At 44.8% G+C, this 23411-nt stretch overlaps 1 protein-coding gene across 1 annotated transcript in view; it reads right to left on the bottom strand.

The window, feature by feature from the left end:
- NRXN3 (neurexin 3) overlaps positions 1 to 23411 on the bottom strand; it is a 1403073-nt gene that overhangs the window by 1276162 nt on the left and 103500 nt on the right. The window contains exons 3-4 of the mRNA XM_084630166.1: positions 17190 to 17207; positions 7515 to 7544 (exon numbers count right to left, since the gene is read on the bottom strand). Coding sequence (XP_084486292.1) covers positions 7515 to 7544; positions 17190 to 17207 — 48 coding nt within the window. The remainder of the gene's footprint in view (positions 1 to 7514; positions 7545 to 17189; positions 17208 to 23411) is intronic.

Raw genomic sequence — 23411 nt, 5'->3', positions numbered from 1 at the left:
AGAAAGGGAGAAAAAAAATCACACAGATTTTCAAAAAATCAAAAGGAGGAGAGGTAAGGGGGAGGGGAACCCAGAAAATCCACATTCACTTTTAAAGCACAAACACATGTCAGACGTTTGACAGGACAAATCAACAGTTTCAGCAGCACAGACAAGGCTGCCAATATAAATGTAATGGTGTCTTTTTTCTGTGTCTCATATTAGATATTTATAGAGCATAAATGAGTTTCTCTTCATAATTAGTTACTGGCATTTCACTTAAACATTTGCATAAACCCTTGGCTACTCAGCTGAACTTACTCACAGGATTCTTAAATCCTGGGGGTGTTATTGGCAAAGAACGGGAGATGATTTTGCAAAGCACTGGTTAAACTCCAGTAATTATTTACATCAGAGGCCACAAAAGGTGGTCACATTTTCTTCTTTGCCATCACCTCCCATTCAACACGATGACATGGTGTTAGAAAAACAACCCTACCCCACCCAAAAAGAGTAAACACAATATTGGAAAGTGTGACACATTTACCTGGATTAAGACTAGCCTGGGTTAGGAAGCTGACCAGACTTTTGACATGCTAAGGGCTACAAAGGCAATTTACTAGGTGCCTTCAGGCCCTAGTAGTACACATTTGAAAATAAAACAAAATAAACTGAACTAAAATGTGCTTATTCTTTCTTCCTCCTCCTTGATGGGGAGAAATTGCTGCATGTTTGAATTGGACAGCAATGAAAACCTGCAGTTGATCAGTTTTTCACCCTGACCTCACATTTATGGATGGGGGGAAAGGCAAGGAACACAGACAGTATTTTAGGACATTTAGGATTGGGGGTTGTATGTGGCACTATGGATACACTTTGAACATTCTTCTGTTACAAGAAACCGGTTACTTTATCAGGTTTGTACTTAATCTCCATGTATTTTTGTAGTTTTTCAATTCATCAGGTGAACTCTTGATCCAACCGAAATCAGTGAGAACGTTGCCACTGACTTCAGTGGGGCCAGGATTCCACCCACTAGGTCAGATTCATTCCTAATGCAACTCCATGGAAATCAATGGCATCACACCAGGGATGAATTTGGCCCATTTCCTTTGGAGACCAATCTCAACAGAATCTTAAGCCAAACCAACAGTAACAATAAAAGGAAAAACACTGCAAGTATTAGGGGATTTATAGCGAGGGGTAGTGGTAAGGCCAATTATCATTTGCTTAACCAAAGGCTTTCAAGAGAACAATTGATATAGAAGAATGTGACTAGACATTAACTCCAGCTCAACAACAAATTACAGTTGAATATTTATGATTTATTTTATATCATGTATATGTGTAGAAAGGGATAGGGAAATAAACACAACATAATTATTCTCTGAAACCTGTCATAATTATTCTGTAATTCACGTCCCTCCTCCATACGAAAAGACTGGAACCACAATCCAAGCCAAAATAAATAAAAATCTTACCCACCCTTCCTTGAATTTGATGGTCATACACTTACTTTACCTCTATGAGCACCATGTTCTCTTTGATTTCAAATGTCTGATGTAATCGCAAGCATTACACATCTACTCAGCTTCCAGGACCTAAGGAGAAGAAAGCACATGGACGCCTTCCTGCCCTCCTCCTTTTTTGTATTCAGTCTTGTTGTAGCCACGTGGGTCCCAGGATATTAGAGAAACAAGGTAATCTCTTTTATTTGACCAACTCCCATCAGTGAGAGACAAGGTTTTGAGCTTACACAGAGCTCTTATCCAGGTTCTGAGGAAGAGCTATGTGTAGGCTCAAAAGCTTGTCTCTCATCAACAGAAGTTGGTCCAATAAAAGATATTACCTGTAGCGGGGTGATCACCCGCTCCCGGCCCAAAGGGGTTAAAAGCCAGCCCTTGGAGAGGGCCAGGGCTGGGAGCCTTAGGCTGGGCTGATTAGGAGGCAGCCTCAGCTGTGGCCATGCCCAAAACAGACTCAGCTGACCCTATAAAGGGGCTGCTGGGCTGAAGCTCAAAAGGCTCTCTCTAGCTTCTGAGAGGGAGGGATATGGCTGCAGGGACCTAAGCAGAGTACCTAGATTGGAGCAGGGCTGGGGAAGGGCCTGAGGGAGCTCCAGTCAGGAAAGCCCCAGCCTGCAGCCTAGTATTAGGCCCAACAGGTACTGGGGTTGCAGGGGACAGCCCAACGTTAGACAGAGGCAGCAGGTCCAAACCCAACCTTGCCTGTGATGAGTGGCTTATACTGCAGTCTACTCCAGGGTGCAGGGGCTAGCTGGTGACTGGCAGTAGCCTATGACCAAGGCGAGGTAGGGATAGGGGGTGGGAGTTCTCCGGGGAGGGGAGACCCTGCAAGTGAGAGGTTACTGCCAGGGGTCAGCACCCCAGCACACAAGGGGCACTGGGTCCGGGAGGGACACCGGGGCTCGGCGTAAGCGGGACACCAGCCTGCAGAGGGTGCTCCAAGGCTGGAAGTAGAGCTAATTCCCAGGACACCAGCAGGAGGCGCCTCAGGGGTGAGTCCCATGCGCTTACATTACCTCACCCACTTTGTCTCATCTCCTTTTTTGTCTGCTAATACCACTAAAAATAACCATATGTTATCTTCAGCTTTCCATGAATGCACTGGAAAAAAATGTCCTGCAGCCTTTGAAAGCAAGAAATGAAGAAGAAACATTTTACTGCAGGAGGACCCATAAATGCAAGATGTGGGATTCACTGGTGATTGCCCCCAATGACAAACACAGAGTCATGAATTGAATACACTTTTTGGAGATGATTTACAAATTCAGATAACCCATAAGGCCTCAACTGAAGTTCTGTGTCCCGTTCTGGGTGCCACACTTCAGGAAAGATCTGGAGAAAGTCTAAAGGAGAGCAACAAAAAATTGTCTAGAAAACATGACCTACAAGGAAAATTGGCTTGCGTTGTCTGCAGAAAAGAAGACTGAGTGGGGGACACGATAGTTTTCAAGAACATAAAATGTTGTTTTAAAGAGGAAGGCTATAAATTGTTTTCCTTATCCACTGAGGACAGGACAAAAAGTAATGGTCTTAAATTGCACCAAGGGAGATTGAGGTTAGACTTTAGGAAAAACTTCCTAATAGTAAGGGTGGATAAGGACTGGTACAAATTACCTAGGGAGGTTGTGGAATCTCCATCATTCAAGGTTTTAAGAAGTGGTTAGTCAAACACCTGTCAGGGATGGTCCTGATAATACTTAGTTCAGGGGAGTGGACTAGATGACCTACTGAGGTCCCCTCTAGCCCTACCTTTTTGAGATTCTATGCAACCTTTGCTTGTGCATGAGGAAGTGGCTGCCACTCTTTACAAAAAAACCACAAGAATGCATAGAAATACGGACCTTCCAAGATCATTTATGCGTGCATTTTGGATTGCCTTTTCTGCAGGCTGTGGAACATATGAGAATGTTCAGCTGTGTATATATAACTACAAAGTTAAGTTATTTCTCACACAGAATTATGGAACTTTAAGCAGCTGATCACTATAACTAGAACTGCAGTTTGCAAGTTTGCTGGTAATTTTTTAAAAAATTACCATTTTCATTCGATTTCACCATAACAACTGAATGGACTGTGGGCCACATACTCCCATGGTCCACACTCCCAGACTTCCGTGAGAGATTGCCTGAGTAAAGACTTCACGGTTTACCCCTAAAAGGCCTTGTTTACATTACAGAACATTACCCCCAAAGGATGGGATAAGCGGGTAATCACAGTTGGCTGAACAAGAGACTTGTCCTAGTCCACACTGACCATTAAATCGTGTTCAGCACTGTGTCAACTAACTTGATTGTTGGCAATTGTAGTCAGTCACAGTAACATTCTGCCATGTACATCTGGCCTAAGGAGCTTCCACTTTTAACACTGCATACATGTGGGTATAGAATGCACTTCTTCCTAACTAGAACACCTCAGGAACCTTGAATAGAACTCAGAAGAAAGCATACTTAGGAGCTTCAACTAATGAAGCCAATTCATTTTTTTTTAATTATTTTTTTCTAGCCAGAACAAAAATTATGAACAGTCAGTGGAAATTTTTCAGCCCAACCAACAGATTAACATAACGATTTGTCAAATTATTTAAAAACCCAATAAATACAAATACAGCCTGTCTTTTTTCTGATGTAATGCCTAGTGTCACTATAGAGAGAGGCTGTTTGCCAAACCAATTGGCTACATGGAATTCAGGAATCACAGGAAGGATAAATGATAACCAGGCACAGATGATTTGTGCCCTCAAAGGAAGGCTCATTGTGAGCAAATCCCTCAGCACCTGCATCCTCCCAAATTCACAATGATACCATTTCCATTGGACATTTCAGCCCCCCAGTTTCCTTATAGGCTCAGGAACAAGTATGAGACTCCACTGTGTCCAGACCACGCCAGCTCAACTGGTCAGATTTTCCAGCAATGTATTTGTTAGGCACTAGGGCTCAGGACAATGAAGTCTGTTAGTCACTCTGTCAAAGCGCTGGTTGGGAAGTAGGACAAAGGGGTTGATTTTATTTGAATAAGTGTTCACAACTTATCAATTAATTAATTTTCCTCTCCCTTCTCTCTCCTCTTCCAAACACTTGATTTGATCCAATCCTCTTCCAAACACTAGATCCACAGCAGGTTTGCGACGCTTAGCTTTTTTGACAGTTCTGATTAGGGATGGATGGCTGCCCTGCTGCATGCTACCATAGATGTGAACTGCAGAAAGGCCAGTTGGAGCCACACATCAGTTCAGTCACCTCGCTCACTTTGCTTTAATGAGCTGCAAAAGAGACCCTCCGTTTAGCAGTGCTGATTCTTCCCCATCTCACCCCACTGCTCCTTACATCTCAATACCCTTTGGGGAAAAACAGGGTTTTTTCTCTTAAAAGACTCAGGGAAGTAAAGGAAAACAGGCAAGAAAGTACAAAATTCCACCCAAGTTAAAGAGAACTCGATTTGCCACCCTCCAATGTTTATGGCTTGATCCCGCTCCAACTGTAGTCAATGTCAAAATGCCCAGCAATAGTATCATCCCAACATGGCAGGGACATCAGTGCCAGCTAACTGGCCCCTGCCCTTCTGGCTCTGTCTTGTGTGAAACAGATGGTCAGAAATTTTGCCCTGGCTTCTTAAACTACAGAGCATTTGCCACTCTGTATAGCCCACATTGCAGTATAAATGATGAGACACCTAGAGCCTTTGAGACAAAGATGAAGCATTACTCTTAATAAATATCACCTTCCACAATTCTAGATAAAGCAACAGGAAAAGGTTGATGAGAGTTCTTTTTTAGTTAAAGTTCTAATGTGAACCATATTCATAGAAATAAAATTTCCCCCATTACCATGAACATTTCAATAGCAGATCAAGATTTAAAATTAAAAGAAAGCAATCTCTACCTTTACTTCTACCTATAGATAGGAAGTTGTGCATCCAGTTAAGGAGAGGTACGGAGGTGTGTCCATCATGGAGGAGGCAAGTGAAAAGAGCAGGAGGAAGGATAAAATATAAGGTCACTGGGCACACTCACAAAAACAATAATAGGAACATAAAACACACACAACACAAAAACAACAGCACCCAACAAAATACTGTGAAAAGGGAAAACACACCACAACTAAGCAGCAATGTGATGCTTAAACAATGGACAGTGTGACTAGCCACGGTCTGTTTAAGCTCTTTGGCTTCGGTTTGATTTTTCTATAGAGAAATGCAAACCGCCCATGCAACAGCACTTCAATGATACACAGCACTCCACATCAAATGCAAAACAGGGGCAACAACAGATTAGGCAGGGTAAACATCTTGTGGAAATATATTTGCTAAATATTTTCCACATATCAATAGTGGAGTAAGATGAGAAACACTGCAGAACTTCTCCGAGCACACAGTGTTTGTATATTACATTGACACAGCATATAATATGTTTACACACACACATACATTTACACATTATAATGTATATATTATGCACATATATACAGTAAATACTTATTAGAGTGAAATGATAGAGAATTGGTTGGCAAGAAAAGAGCAGCCACTCTTCCTTGATGTGAGATGGATAAAGGATGATGGCCTGTGATTCCAGAGCTCAGTAGGTTTTAGACTATTCACCAGGCAAGTAGCTATGGACAGAGTTGTGGGCCGTGATGTGGGCTGGACTGGGTCATGTGACTCCTTACACCAACCAGGTTTCAAATGGCAATCTAAAGACCAGGTGCATCCCTTGATATAATCATTTGTATTGTAGGAAGAACAGATCATGTCCTAAATCATGTACATCCCCTTTAATACAGGGAAACAGTTAGGTCTCCTCACAGAGTCCACTTTCTCCAGGTAAATCTGATTAACCATGAGCCTTTCCAGACATTAGGTTCCAATTTGTTACCTCTTTTAAACTCTCTGATGGCTGGATATCCTTTTCTAATCTGGGCAACCAAAACTGTACACGTTATTCCAGGGGTAGAGTTACCAAGCCTGTATTCAAACTAACATTCACTTAGAAACTTACTCCCTCTTTTATGCATCCAAGCACCTGCTGGATTTTTCTGCTGAAGTTTAAATACTTTAATGTTGTGGCTTACCCTTGGGTTCATTTCTTCAGCAGCTTTGCCTAAGTCATTAACTATTTCATTACTAAGTGAGACAGGAATCCATCTCCAGTGCTGCTCCATCCTTATTGAGCTTCCTACATGCCAATGAGAGGTTGACACTAAAACACTGACACAATCCAAAGCTCTACAGAATCACCTCCCCCACCCTCTCTCTCTCTCTAGTCCCCATATCACAGCCCAGTGCCCAGGATGGAACCAGTGAACCCATTTTGCCACAACCAATAAACAAGCAACAAAACGTGTAACAAACTCCAGGCTGAGCTATTTAAATGTGGACTCTGATTTAGGCCTAAATCTTAATAGTAGCCCTCACTGGGGTTAGCCTAGTTAATTTTCCAGTGCATTTTGTTCCTTGCATATTTGAATATTTTAAGCTGCAGATGTAGAATGTACAGACCATTATATGTAATTTTCTCCAGGGTGCATAATGAGCTAGAATCATGCCATGATGGCTATTAGCATGTTTTTGCAAGAATTTTGCTCTGGAGAAAAAAAAAAAAAAGCAAACACTGAGGGCCGCATTTACCACTCAGGGCTGAGAGTCATTACAGCAGGCACCAAATGTAAGGAAGGAGAAGAGAAAAGGTTTGTGATGGTGCATGGAAGGGAGGAACATTTCTCCTTTTCTCTCCTTTACATTTATTTTCATTTGTTTCTATCCCATTACAAGCATCATGGTTCACTACAGTCCCCCAAGAATCTCTGCCCTGGGCATTGGTAATGCAGCCCAGGTTGGCAAACAGCCATGGGTGATGGGAACACAAAGGGGGTGAAAGTCAAGTGGCTTGACTGACAAATCCACCCTATGCCATGGACCAGGTTGCCTTCTGCAAGCCAAGCCCAGTCCAGAAAGAAGCATAGATCATCATCATCAAAAACCATTGACTGGCAAGGAAGAGAAAGACAAAGGACTTACCTTGTTCACTCATCATCAGGTGTGAGAGGCCTTTGAGAAAGAGAGAGAGGAAGTGAGAAAGAAAGAACACAACAGAAAAGCAGAAAGACAAATATACATACACACGCATGTTGATCGATAGATATACAGATCAATTGCTTATGCAGTCCAATACCTCCTGGTATTGAAGATCACATACTTGAGATGAACTAAGTATGAATATCACACTGTGCACACACATCCATTCCATAGCTTCCCATGTCAGGCAGGAAAGCTTGTGTCACAGCTAGAGAAAGTCCGATGTCAGTTGCAGAACTGTCTATGGGACTAGTGATTCAGAAGGTACCACATACAACTGTGGTTACTTGGCCTGTGGTGAAGGTCACCTGTAAATCTACAAGGGGTCACTCACAAACCTTGAAGCTCAAAACCAAGGACAGCCTCTACAACTAGACATTACGAGTCAGTGTTGTGGTGGCCAGCAGCAGCAAGCCCAGTATACAACCATGCTGGCTGGTGATTAGTCATTTGTGCTAACTGCATGTACACACCCCGCTGGACTCATTCATGAATGTGGCAGCTTCAGCACACAATTTTAAAGAGTTAATAATCACCTATCAAAAAATTAATAAAAGCCCAGCAGACCAGCTTCAGAAACAGATCTCACAGGGGCTAGAAAAAGGAATCTCTTAGCCTATTTTCAGTACCAATCCTTTCCTATTCCTTTCCCTTAATGACTGGAGATTTGTCTCCAAGTGGCAATGTGGAGACTGCCTTGAAGTTATTCTCTACAATGCTCAGGGGTAAACCAGCAAGAGGTACAGCCACACTTCAATGCTGGAGTTTCAGCTGCCAGACCCATTTGGAGAGATGGGGGTGAGATGATCACATTCATTTAGCCTCCTCTCCTCCTGTGAGCAGCACTTGGGCCCTCTTCCAAGATCTTTATTCTGGTATTCATCCAACACTACTGCCAAACCAAATTAAAATCCATTTAGGGCCCAATTTTCAAACATGTGTGGTGCCCAGCTGCATGCATAACTTGTCTACACAAATGCAAACTGCATCTGCAAATCTGATAACTAGTGTATGCACATAGCTAGTTAGAAGTCTTGCTTGCTTGACCAATTCATCTCTTACCTTGACTCCTTCTCCCCATCTCTTACCCTACCCTACACTGAGGATATTTCAGATTTGATGCATGCATGCACGCACACACCTTTTTAGCTCCCTTCATTATGGAAGTCAAACAACATTACAAATGGTTCATTATTTCAAAGGGACCAAGATGTCAGATGAATCTTTTAGAACGAAAGATTTTTCAACAAGCAGCATGTTATGTTTGTATTTATTTATATCTCTTTTATAATTTTTCCCTTGCCGTGGCGCAGGAATGTAAAATCCAGATCATCCAGAGAAAATGTTCACCCAAAGAGAACTCCAAGCCAGATAAGGGGATTAATAACTGTAAAGTCTAAAGAATGCAAATATCTGAATGTTCCTGGGAGATTACTGTGGATTTAGAAAAATAATCAGAAACACAATATATGTTTAGCAAACAATTGTTTAATTTTTTTTATTATAAATATACACAGCAGATTTGTTTTGATGGGACATATTTCTGATTTTTAAATTAAAAGGCAATTGGCTTATATAATTTTATGCAGTTAAGGGGGTAGTGTTGGGTTTGTGGATACGTGTATGGCCACTGGCACCATTACTTTGGATGGGCAAATCTCTTGTCAGCTCAGATGAATGCCCAAAAAATTGTCCAACCCAGGAGTAGATCAAGATCCTTAGGAATTATGATTTGAAGAGGCCTTGAAGCAATGGTGAATCAGTGAACAACAGCTGGCATGGCACACTGCTAATGGCTATCTACCACAGGACATAGGGTGGAGATAGGTACCTAATCCTCAGCCCCTCAATTCATCTCAAAGAAGGGAGAGGAAGGCAGCAGCTGGGAGTCATTTGCTTTGGTGATCAATGCACCCAACATGCAGAGCACAAATTATTGGCCATCTGGGGGTGAGGGACAAAGTCCGTTGGGGAGTTCCTTCCAAACTTTTGGTCGAGGTATTGCCCTGTTTGGAATTACCATGAGAAAGGTTCCCTAGTGAGATTTCCAGCCCTTCGTGATTCTGCTCAGATCCAAAATAAAAGATCAGCCTCTCACATAATATTTTTGTCCTGATGTTCCAGTCCCAGTTGGGCACAGGAAGCGCAGAGGGCAATGTAAAAAGTAACAGCACAATAAAGACTTGCTACTATTTTTGAACCAGAAGGGAAAAGGTTTGGTTTGAAGCTGTATGGGAAAGGTTACTTTATCCCAACTGATTTGCCCATCTGAAATCCTTGCATAGATCCTTATGTTACAAACAGAAGGCCAAAACTTTCCCAACCCGAACATGAGATCAGATATTAATAATGAATAACTGCTTCCCTTATCTGAAAATTGAATCCCATGTCAAAATTGGGAGAGTACAAGGTGAGTGAGAGATCTCAGTCTGTCTCCAACCCACCAATAACCCCCAGAATCTTCAACCTGCAGAGCCCTAATTTGTGACACCAATCCTTTAACATGTGCAACAGAGACTACAAATTAGTGACACTAAAAACAACAGACGTGGAAACTTTAAACAATGTTGAGGTCCTTTCAGCTCTAAAATTTTCGGTAATCTGGGTTTCAAGATGCTGCATTTGTTACATCAATTTATAAAACACAAAGAGCAAGGTCAGCCCACGGTCATGCGGGACAAAGCTAAACTGTGGTCTAAAATGGACAGGCATACCGCCAGAAAATTCGTACAAGAGCTGTGAGAAACTTGCAAGCCTGAAAGTCAGGCCAGGTTTTACCACAGCTCTAGTTATGTATCTATTTAGAAAGCAACCATCATTGTGATATTTAGGCACCAAACTCAAATGCCAAAGAATCTTTCAGCAGACAAAGACTGAGTTATGGTAGCAAATGAAACCATCAAGCCATGGTCCTGCAAGCCCTCCATGCACACAACTACTATTAATGCCAATGGGTGTTCCATGCCTGGAAAGCCCTAAATGAAATTCTGAGGTTTTACTGGCTTCAGCCCAAATTGAGGTCAAACTTGCACTATTTCGGCCAAGTTTCACTTTCAGTCTCTGGTTTGTTCAAGCAGAAATTCAGTTCAAACCCTGAAGGCTGCAAAGCCAGGCAAGATAAAACTGGGAAAAGGTTCGCACAAACCCATGTGAACCACAGTGGCCAGATCTAGTCATTATTATGATGAAATATTTGTTGAGCATTGACAATGTCTCAGCACTAGGTTAGTGCTTGTTAATATTTGCTCGGCTGACTAAATTTATATGAGATCCAAACTGAGACTGGCATAAAAGGGAAAACGTATTTCAGAGACTTGCTCAGGATTACTTTTGAATGGAGAATGAGCTAAACTAACTTCCTGAAGCCTGGATCCAAGAATTTCCCTACCAGTTGAGACCAGAAATCCAGTATTTTGCCTCCCACAATGGCTGATAGCAAATGGTACAGAGAAAGGTGCAAGAAATCAGGTAATGGAGAGTTATGGAACAACCTGCCCATAGAGGAAGCTTATTCCTAAACCCAGGGAGTTAGTGGTTCTCCACTTATGAAGTCAAGATGTGAGTGACAGTGAGAATTGCAATGCTTCTTAGGAAAGCTCACCACAGTTTTCCGTACTGATGATCATTCTAGAGCAGTGAGTTAAGCTTTTGAAGCACACAGTGAGTTCAAGCCTTTTGAGAGTCACCTTATATCAGGGAGCCTGAAGTTGACACTAACCCACCTGCTTGGAGCAGCGTTTGATATTGCGACTTCGCTATGGTCTAGGACAGATGGGCCTAAACTTAGCTGCTGTTATCTCTTAGCCATGATCAGTGCCTGTCTTTACTCTTGGTTCCTGTTTGGGCTGGGGACGGGGGATTAAAACCAGTTACAGAGTCAGTTATGGTTTAAAAGGTTATTTTTATCTCCCTAGATCTCAAAGTAACATTTTTATGAATTAAAGTGTTTTTTTAAAAGAGTGCACTGTTCCACTTTCCATATCAAAGTCAAGAAATTAAGTGGTGCTAATTGCACAAAGTGCCAAGGGCCGACACTAGATTCTTATGAAGCCATAAGGACATTTTTTAAAGTAGCTTCACAGTGCAATTACATGAAAGAGCAATGTAATTAAACAATGGCCCTCGTGTTTGAAGACTTATTAGGGGCACTTTGCAAGGGGGTTACATGGGAAACCTTGGAACTATACAATTTTTTTTTTAAATTACACTTGGGTTCTTAACACTCAAGACAGGGGGAATTAAAGCCACTAAACATAAAGGGGTGGGGGAAGGGTACAAAAACCAGAGTAAAGTGACAACTGATTGATGCAGCAATAGAAGATGGAGTCCTTTTGTTCTAGTTAATTATAGCTTGTCCTGTTTTACTGGGCCAGCGCTGTTGGGGGGGGGGGGAGTGGAGTTGATTCCTTTATATTGCCTGGAACAAAGAGACTGTTAACAGGGATCTGGGGAAATTGCTGCATTAAGGCCAGGGGCCTCAATTTTTACCTTTTAATGCCAGTGCCAGACTGACAGCCCCAGAGTCAGAAGCACTGTATTATATATAATATATATGAATATGAAGGAAAATACAGCATAGGCAGCAGCAAGGCAAGTGTCCCCAACAACACGCCTGCCAAGGTCCATCAAGCCCTAAACAGCAAGACAGTCCACACAGGACTTTGGGGCTTCCCTAAAAGAAAAGATGCATGGTAAGCGCACTCATCCCAGACCCAGCATGCTGAGCAAGGCAGAGGGATGGGAAGGTGATGGGGGAGAACACCTCTCCCTCACCCCCCACCTCCCGTCTGGAAGGAGATGAGGGGATGTGGTGAAGTGTAAAATATTCCTCTCAGGCCCGGCTTTCTGCTGGACAGGCCAGATCTGCACAGATGATGAGCTGAGCTCTTGTCCTCTGGCACACATGGTGCCCATTTTTCATAGCCAGGCTGGGGAACAGGCATTCTTGTTGGATTCATCAGTGGTATGCCTAGCAGCTAAGAGGCTCCTTACAGGCCCCAGTAGTATGGCTGGTCAGAAGCTGAACATGGTTATTGTAGCCTGAGGCCCACTTCCAATCCAATTACACACAACAGCTGTGCGATTCCTCTCCTCTGTCCCAGGGCCAGGACTAGACTTTGTGGCTGTCAGGGGCAGCAATTTGAGAGGCAGAGTCAAGCTGAGTGGCACCTTGAAAGGGTGCCATCCTGAGGGAGAAGGCAAGGGGTAGGAGAGGTAGCACTCAGGTTATAAACCATCCTCTCCTTTTTGGCAGAATTAGTTGTTCCCAGTTTAATCTATATTGGAGACAGCATGTTCCTGGCAGAACCATTCAAATAAGGGGCTTATTCCTATGCAAGTGTATGTGAGACCATGAGAATAAGTGTGTCTGAGTGTGCAAAAGGGACTGCATACATAGTGAATGGGCGTGCAAGTGGGAGCAGCTGAGAATGAATGAAGCCCTGGGGACAGATGAAGATAGGAAAAGGAGGTAAAGGAATGAAAGCTGGAAAAGGAACAATATCAAATGGCCTGGACTTTTCAGCCTCAAAAAGCCAGTAACATGTCTATCCCCTCAGGGCCTCTGTGCCCTTACAACATAGTTGGCTATCCCTGCATGCAGGCGAGGCCACAGTCCTTCTCAAGACCCAGAGTAACTAGGGCATCTCCACAAGGTCACACTTATTTCTTTAAATACAAATTCTAATAGCAGCGGAAGCCATAAGAAATGATCCCCTTCGGCAGGGGTGTCACCGTGTGTGATAATCAGGCCGTATATCACCATCCTGGGGAGGCCCAAGTAGGTCTCCCACCCCAGAGATGGGGGCAGAAGGTGAAGCAAGTGGGTGTAGTGCTAACTTAGGACTTGTCTTCCCTACCTTGCTACATCGGTGCAGCCGCACTGATGCAACTGCGCCAACGTAGCACATCTGGCAAAGACGTCTTATGTCGATGGGAGAGCGTTTTCCCATCAAAGTAATTACTCCACCTCAACGAGAGGCAGAAGTGATATTGGCGGGAGATGCTTTCCCGCCAACATACCACAGTGCAAACACCACTTTAAGTCTACGTAATTTATGTCGCTGGGAGGGGCTTTTTCACACCCCATAGCAATGTAAATTACATCAACTTATGTGGCAGTGTAGCCCTTAGACATCAGTCTCTCACAGGTATCAGAACCAATCACCCTAATATCAGAGCACCAAACCCCTACCCCCTTAAATGCCCCCCTCTCCCCATAAGCAGCATGTTAGAGGCACCTCACAAGCTCCTCTGTTCTACTGGTCTATTCTCAATAAATTACTGTTCACCCCAGGCCCCTGGACCAATGGGAAAGAACAGGAGGAGCAGGGGAAGTAATGAACACCATAGGGAAAGAGAAAGAGAGCTTTACTCTCACACGATAGCTGTGCATCCTCATACCACTTTTATTGGGTCTCAATGGCATGAACTGATACTTAATGATAAAAATATCAATCCACAGAGTTCTGGACACTTTATGAAGGTAAGCCAGGATCTGTAATCCCTAATTTACAGACAGGAAAACTGAAGCAACAAGAGGGGAAATGACTTGCCCTCAAGGCCACACAGCTAGTCAAGTGACCCAGCTGAGCACAGACCCAAGAGCCCTGACTCCCAGTGTCCCACTCTAACCTCTGGACGTCACTGCTTTCTGTGTGATGCTTGTGTGAATGGACAGTGCCCCCACTTAGGGGGTAGATTAACACCTGACGAACTCATTTCCTTTGTGAAGTGAGCCAAGCAGGATCTGAAGCTCGTTCTCAAGGGGAGAGAGGCATGCCAGCTGCTATCCCAAGTTCTCAGGGGACCCCTCTTAACAGCAAAGAGACCGCACAGGCTGAGAGCTCATGCTAAAAGTAAAGTAACTATTTGCTTTGAATAAGATCCATTTCCCTGCACCTGCAGGGGCTTGGCCTGAGAAAAGCCTTTGTAGCATGTGCTTTGCAGAAGCCAGCACCAGGCTGTTCACAGGAGCTTGTTTTACTGTCTATTCAACAAGTAAAATTAATCAATTAATCAATGGGCCCTTTACAGCCCTTCTGCTGCCTGTGGGTAAATAGTTACATTAGCTCATAAAATTCCCAATTTGTCTTGCAAACGGTGAACAGTTAAAACGGTTGCTTGGCAGAAGCCCTGGGCTCCACTCTCTGGCTTGTGATTGGCTAGCTCACAAGGTAGTGAGCAAGCCCCAGGCATGGACAGAGAAAATGCAGACCTCCCTGACTGTAGGTAAGGAAACCTGGCTGTGTTCTACATAAATAGCCCAGTCCTGTGCAGCAACACAAGTGCAGGCTGCAGGGAGGAGAGAGGACAGGACAGGACAGGGAGTGCAGGACCTTCTTGGAATAGACCGGTATCACAGTTCAAAAAATAAGGTACAGGCAAGCATCGAATTGAGAACATGTGAATATGAGTGTGGCAGCATATGAAAAAGTGTCTGAACATAACAATAAGAATGTGAGAAAGCGTGCAAGAAATCCTGAGCCTGAATGCATGGGAGTGTGGGGAAATAAACACTGTGTGTCCAGATGTGCGAACGCTTGTGAGAACATCGGAGAATGGGGGAGCAGGGCAGGGCAGCCCATTCAACACTAAATGGAGAGCCACAAGGTTAACAAAACTCTGCCCTGTGGATTTCAGTACATCTGCTCTCCCTCTCCAGGCCACCCAGAGCAATGACAGCATCGTTTTCATCCCTGCCCTGTTTACCGCTGGCTGGGCCCACCCCATCTGGTTGCTCATATACCCTCTGCAGCCTATTCAAGCCACACGGAGGTATTTTTGATGTACAAGACAGCAGCCATTTATGGCACAAAGTATCAACCATTCCACTGGGCCAAGAAGGGGCCAAGCTACAGTGAGTCATTGTCAGCCTGACTCCACTTTCCACGCCAGCCATGGGGACAAAGGCAGCTCCAGTGCACAGTGGAGGGGACTGTTACCCCACAACCCTTCCACATCTCTGGACACACCTCACGCCACTGGCCTAGCTTCCCCTCTCCATGCAACAGAGACAAGTATCTGACCTGCTGAGAGGGAAAAGCTCCTTGACTCCCCAGACTGGGGCTGATAAAATCTGTTGTCCTTGTTTGCAGGAGTCTTGCTGGTGGAGTTTCTCTTTCTGCAGCATCTCAAGGGGCCATTTTTTGCCATGTGGCCTCTTTCTTCCCTATTATCTACACTTTGGGTATGCAGTGACAACCCCTCCTTGGATACTCACAGAATACAAAGTAACTATGATGAGTAAGGGGCCCCAATGAGAGATGCTGAGAAGGGCTGGGGGAGTGAGATTTACCCACACCACTTGTCCACACAGATTCTGTGGATGAAACTAACAGGCTGAAAAATCTGATTGTTCAATGGTAGAAAAGCAGAAGTATTTTCAGGTTCAATTCTGGTGCCATTGCAATGCCGACAGACCGTGGTCATCGGTGGACGGGATCAAACCTAGGACCTCTGGAACTAAAGGCATGAGCTCCTACTGCATGAGCTAAAAGCCATATCTCAGTTAGCTAAGGCTGTAGAGCAGACTAATCAGTCACAATCTCTCTGTCTCCCCTCAGTGCCATTAGATGGGACAGAACACCACACCCAGTAGGTGTTTGGGTTACACCATGAGTTGGCAAGTTATACATATGGCTTAGAAGGGTAGGATCGACCCGCTTAGCAGTCACCCAGAATCCTGCTCCCATTTAAGCCAAAGGCCAAACTCCCACTGAGCCCTCATTCTGAGTCTAAATCAGGAACCCAGTGGAGCTTCCTAGAGGTGAGATCAGAATCAGGCCCATTGGTTTCAATGGCAGCAGAATGGGAACCATGGAGCGAGCACTCTCAGTTAAAGCCTTTTCCAGCTGAAGATGGCGGATTCATTCCCCCTCATTGATGAGAGAGTGGAGTGGGGATTGGCTGCTGGAGTTCTCTATGAAAGAACATTTCCATGGTGGTAGATCCTGAAAATAAACTCTCCAGTTTAATTGCATTTTCTCTCTCCCTCTCATCTGATTCATTCACATGCTATAGAAAGGAAACTGTCAAGACCCCAGATGAAGAGTTTACAAACCCCAGTGTGACAAGGAATATTTTCACCACTTTTTACTATGCAAAGAAACCCAACAAACCTCCCCCCCACCCCACCCCCCACCCCGTATCTATGTTGGTGGAGACCCAGCACAACAGCTTTTGGCTCTGGAGCCAGAAAATAGAACAGACTAAAACTGGAAAGTGAAACTGACTATGCAAATTTCAGCATCCCAAGCTGAGTGACAATCCAAAAACATTAAACTATAAAATGATCAAAAGTATGTTTCAGCTTTTCAAATGCAATAATCAGCTTCAGGATATTAGCAACACAGAGAACAATTTTTTACAAAACCTGATTTTTACCTTAACAGCATTCCTATAACTGGTCTATTTAGTTTTGTGCCAAAAGAGATTTTGCAAGGGAACCTCTAGATAGAGAACCTCTATACAAAGACCTTGGAATCCAACCCCCACAGTGCCCAGCACAACATTCGCTCTGAACACTCATAGCCAGCATCGTGAGATTTCTACCCACTCTCACTCCCTACCCCACCCCACCCCAGAATAATCTTCCAGCTCAGTGAACATAACACTCACCTGGAATATGATTGACATCTGTTGAGACGTTTTCAGGGGAAGCAGAAGGGAGATGTGGAAAGAGAAAGAGAGGAGAGAGAAAAGCATTAGAGACACACACACACACACACCAGCTCAGAATCCTTGCATGGAAATCAATTCCATGCAAAACCAGAAGTAATTAGGTTTGTTGGAAGGCCACCCGTCTGCAGCCAAATGCCCACCCATGCAAGGGAATAGGGGTTGGCTCCCCCTCCGCTGTGCATGTAAAAATGAATCTGCCATCATATCTGTCTGGAGAAAGTGCACTTCTGGAATCAGATAGACCCAAGTCAAGCCTGTTCCTGCAAGAATATCAGTTACAATATTCTATGGCGCTTCATGCACAAATGCAAACAAACAAAAAACTCACTGGCCCACAGCAGGTTTTGTACTTCACATAAATTCAAGCACGTTTTCAGAAAGGGGAAAGGAAACTGCTCCCCCTTTAAGAAGGGTCATTTGAATTTATGACCTATTGCGGGGCTGTGAATACAGTCCCAAAGAAAAAGCCTCTCCTTTTAATTCCTCCTGCCCACCGTTCCATGTGACCATCCTTCATTGCAGACAGTGGGGTTTGTGCGTCAGAGGTTTGCACATGTTGTCTCTTCCCAGGACTCTGGATTCAAACCAAGAGCTGTTCAATATGTTTTCCCCTCGTGTGACACAGGATCCCTTTTCCAATCAATCAAATTAATCCTGGAATAAATAAGTCCATTAAAAAGGAGAGAAGCAGGGACTTGTAAGTGGCCATATCAATCATAGGATAGGTACATCTTAAGCGCTATGGTGTCAGTTTCAATGAATAATCCATCAACTCCAGTGAATGGAGAAAAATTAATTCCTGCTTCTCTTCCCACCATCACCAATTTAGTCTCATTCTATGCACTTACACTTGTCATAACCCCTGTGGGGTGAGCCTCTGAGATCTCACAAGCTATGCAGGATCTAGCTAGGTCAGTATTTGAACAGGAGTGGAATCCTCCAAGGAAAAACTCACAGTGCAGCAGGAAGCAGAGCTTCTGATTCAAAAGGTGGCACTCTCCCCTCTAAGTATCTAACCAATGCCCGAAGTGTGGTGATGGAGGTGCTGTGCTGCTGGAGGTGGTATCTTTTAGATAAGATATATTAACCACCTGAGGTCACTAAAGTTCCCTTGGTACTTTTCCCACAAGACCAGGAGTGCACTATGCTGGGTGACTTGGCCTAATACGAGCTTTGAATAATATATTCTTCCTCTCCAGATCCCCCGTCAGGTTTCAGTTTGATATTAGATTCTCCACTCTCTGTCCTAAACTGTTGTGATATTGTAGAATGCTATGGCACAGTTGCCATGTTCCACTCCAGCAATGGCTACATTTCAGTGGTGAGCAAGTGAGCCCTGTTCATATTGCCACTGTATGTTACTTTCTAAGTGACTTCGGGATCTTTAAAGAATAGGTACACAGGAGCAGGTATACATGACACTTTATAGATATATTAAACACAGTCCTTGCCTGAGGAGTTAATAATCCACAGAAGACAACATACAGACTAAGAGAAGAATGCAGAACCAGATAATTTCATTTGGATTGCTTAGGTTATGCATGCTTGCTGGGTTCAGGGGGTTTTATTTTATTTTTATGTGTACTTTTTAACCATTGTGTTTGGTATTTTAGGGAGCTGGCAAGGGAACAGGAAAGGACAGCTGGCACTGAAAGACTGGCTGGAAGAAGCTAGTTTTTAAGTGCAGGGAGGAAATTCAAGGTGCAATGAGTAGAGTGTGCAGTGGGAACGGGAAATGGCATGAGAGAAGAGGAGAGATATAGAGTGGAGATGAACCTTGAACATGAGTGTGGAGGAATGTGAACATAATGCAGAAGTAGATTGGAAACCACTGGACGGATTTATGCTGGGAGGTTGTGGGGGGGATCAGAATGGCAGGCTAGGGAGATGGTAGCATTCAGGGAGAAAGATGATAGAGAAGGATGAGATATCACAATTATTATTGATAATTCAGTAGCTGCATCAAGAATCCATTCCAGGCAGACACAGAAATCCAGTACCAAGTTCTCCTCCTCTCAGGGACTTCACCCCAAGCCTAGTGTTCAAATGAACAAACAGAAAGAGGAACCAGACGACGTGAAACCAGACTTAGGCCTGGTCTACACTACAAACTTAGGTTGACATAAACTGCGTTAAGTCAATCTAATAATGTATATGTCTACACTACCGAGTCCCTTCCGCTGACCTAAGTGGCCTGTAAAGTCAACTTCTGTACTCCTCTTCCACAAGAGGCGTAGCGCTTAATTCAACATCCACGGGTCGACATGTGGATAGTGTAGACACTGTGTTGTGTAATTTGAATGAATTGGTCTCCAGGAGGCGTCCCACAGTGCTCCACTGTAACGGCTCTGGAGAGCACTTTCAACTCCACTGCACATCAGCCACGTTCACAGGGAACAGCCACTCCCCTGTTAAAGCCCCGGGAACTTTTGAATTTTCATTTCCTGTTTGATCAGTGTGGAGAGCTCGCCAGCACAGTTGATCATGGAGACTCAAGGCCACAAACGTGCTCCAGCATGGAGTACACAGGAGGTGGTGGATCTCATTGCTGTGTGGGGAGAAGAGTCTGTGCAGGCAGAGCTCCGATCCAGCAGAAGAAATGCTGACATGTATGCCAAGACTGCATGGGGGTAAAGGGCTATACCAGGGACATGCAGCAATGCCGCATGAAAATAAAGGAGCTTCAGCAAGTGCACCAGTAGACAAGGGAGTTCTGGTTGTGCCCCACAAACGTTCTGCTTTTCTAAGGAGCTGCATGCGATTCTCGGCAGCGACCCCACAACTACCCCAAAATGCTCCGTGGATACCTCCCAGGAGCCCTGGGCAACCTCGAGCAATGAGGAGGACATTGTTGACAAGGAGGAGAATGTGAGGCAGGCAAGCGGAGGATCCATTCTCCCCAACAGCCAAGAACTGTTTTTAACCCTGGAGCCGATCCCTTCACAGGCAGTGGAATGTGATGCCGAGGAAGGCACCCCTGGAACTCTGAAATCCTCTGCAGGAGGTTTCTGGGAAGGGCTGCCTTATTTTGTCCACCACTGTAGGACACTTTCCTGTGCCACTCCACTCTGCTGGCATCATTGAAGCGTACAGCATTGCAGCATAAGGGCCAGGTCTGTACCCAGATGCTTGCAGCATCTGCTCCCTTGCCACCTCTGTTACCCTCAGGAAAGTGATACCGCGTAGGGTCACCTAAGGGAAAAGGGAAATTTTCAATGCTTGCCCTTAAACCGCAAACGATTCAACAAGTAATCCGCCCCATTTGGTGAAATCTGGGTCACACAACCACCCTTTCCCAAGCGTGCCCTGGTTGTAGTTGGAAGGGATCACCGTGTATTGCAAGCAGCATTGAAAAAAGAAAAGGGGGGTGGGGTGGTGGGTTCCTGTTTGTCTCCCTTTCCCCCCAACCCGGTGCCGCTTTTCTAAAAAACAAACTATTTGTGGGGCTTTACACTGGTGCCTGTCCTCAAGCACCATCCAGGTTGCTAGGGGAAGGGGGGCTTTTCTCAAGTTTCAAACTGTGATCCCAAGGACGTCTTCACAAAAGCAGCAGCACAAGACCTCTCGCCCATGCCTCGTGGCCTTACTCACCATGGCTGGAGCAGCACACTGACTCTTACAATAGCCAGCGGTTGTGACTGTGTTGTGGCTTGCAGTAAAGTGTACTGAGAGGTGTGGGGGGTTTTTTTTATTAAAAAAAATTAACCTTGCACCAGAAACAATGGATGCACCGTCAATGCTACTTTTCTGCTTTGCATTCCTGGCAGCCAAACTTTCCTTATTTCCCACCCACCCACCCACACAGTGTTATCAGCCCTTTAACCCCAGGTTATTTTACTTTTCTTTGCAGTCTCTATGTGTGTGTGTGCGCATAATAAAACTTAACAGATTGAGGAGAAAAGGCTATTTATTCAACACATGGTGGCTGATAGGAGTGGAGTTTACAGGGGAGAAAATGAAATGGAGGGGACAGTTTGGTAAGGAACAGCACAGATCAGTGTCACATTACTCTGACTCAATGCTGAAACTGGTTTTCAAAGCCTCACGGAGACGCAGAGCCCCTCAATGTGCTCTTCTTATTGCCCTGGCGTCTGGCTGCTCAAAATTGGCTGCCAGGCAATGTGCCTCAATCCCCCACCCTGGCGGAAACTTTTTCCTCTTCGTTTCACAGATATCATAGCGCACACAGCAGGCAACAATGACAATGGGGATATTGCTTTCACCGAGTCTAACCTAGTACACAAACAATGCCAGTGACCTTTTAAATATCCAAAGGCACATTCCACCACCATTCTGAACTTGTTCAGCCTATGGTTGAACCGGTCCTTACTGCTGTCCAGGCTGCCTGTGTATGGCTTCATGAGCCACGGGAGCAAGGGGTAGGCTGGGTCTCCCAGGATCATGATCAACATCATCAATGGTTATTTTGCAGTCTGGAAAGAAAATCCCTGCTTGCAGCTTTCTGAACAGACCTGTGTTGCTAAAGATGTGCATGTGATGCTCCTTTCCCGACCATCCCACATTGATGTCAGTGAAATGGCCCCTGTGATCCACTAGCATTTGCAATACCATTGAGAAGTACCCCTGTAGGTTACGTACTCTTTGGCAAGGCTGTCTGGTGCCAAGAGAGGGATATGCATTCCGTCTATCGCCCCACCACAGTTAGGGAACCCCATCACGGCAAAACCATCCACTGTGTCCTGCATGTTGCCCAGAGTCACTACCCTTCTTTGCAGAAGTCTATTTATGGCCCTGCAAACGTGGATCACAAAAGCTCCCAAGGTAGATTTACCCACTCCAAATTGATGCCCCACTGACCAGTAGCAGTCTGGCACTGAAAGCTTCCACAGAGCTATCACCACTCGCTTCTCCACTGTCAGAGCAGCTCTCACTTTAGTACTGCTGCACTTCAGGGCTGGGGAAAGCTCTTCACACAGTTCCTGGAAAGTGGACTTACACATTCAAAAGTTCTGCAGCCACTGCTCATCATCCCACAGCTGCATAACGATGCAGTCCCGCCAGTCAGCGCCTGTTTCCTGGGCCCCAAAATGGTGCTCAACCATGTCAAGGTGATGTGTGACTGTCGCCAGCAACTGCAAACTGCTCCGCTTTAGGTCTTCCAGCAGGGCTGCGTGTGTGGCATCCCATGGTTCCATGTGGTGGCTCCTGTATTGGCTGGGTAAATACTGCAGGATAAGGTGTGAGGTGTTTGTAATCCTCACAACAACAGTGTACAGCTGAGTGGGGTCCATGCTTATCATACTATGGCGTCCGCATGGGTAACCCGGGTTTACGAAAAAAGGTGTGAAAAAGGCTTGGATTATTTGCCACTGATTTCAGGGTGGGAGGGAGGGAGGGAGGTAAGTACATCATGGGAGGCTAATCCCATGTTCCCATAACCATCCGCACCAATGTTTTGGTCCCATAAGGCATTGCAAGCCCGACCCAAAATTCCACTCAGCTATATGCACTGTGGGATAGCTACCCACAGTGCAGTGCGCCATGCTTCGATGCAAGCTCTGATAGTGAGCACGCACTCCGACACAATGAGCGTAGCATGGACACGCAAGATCAACTTGCTTTAATAGGAGGCTCAAAGTTGACTCACATGAAGTCGACTTAACTTTGTAGTGTAGACCTGGACTTAGTTACAGCCAACATTACACTGTCCCATAGCATGGCATCTATGAGCTTAGTTCTGGACTGAACCAGAATTCTGCGTATGGGCCTACTTAGTACCTCTGAGCCCCATAAGAGTTTGCTGGAGAGCCTGGGGAGGTGGACGGAGCAGAAGAAGAGAAGGGCAAAGAAAAGAATAAGCCAAAGACAGCTAGGGGTGGAGGGCACATTAAACAAACAACAGAAGAGGGGCAGTAACTGATGCACTTTTCAGAATAGCACTCATTAAATTCTCTGTTAACTAAAAAAATCATGAAGATGCTCGTGCGTTTATCATCTCACTGGTACTTGCTATACAGACAGCCACCAAAATGTGGCTTCCAAATGCACCAAGTTCCAAATGTAATCAGGGTGAACAGTCAGCATGGGGGCCTTGGTTTATAAAGCGTAAGTTACACTTTCCTTTTCCAGTACTGTTCATCTGGGGGGTGTCCCCAAAAATACAAACCCCCAAATCTGAACAAAATCCTCCCCTCACCC

The sequence above is a fragment of the Lepidochelys olivacea genome (genome assembly GCF_965140295.1).
Source record: "Lepidochelys olivacea isolate rLepOli2 genome assembly, chromosome: 6".
NCBI lineage: Eukaryota > Metazoa > Chordata > Testudines > Cheloniidae > Lepidochelys > Lepidochelys olivacea.
This window is presented reverse-complemented; position numbering and strand designations above follow the sequence as displayed.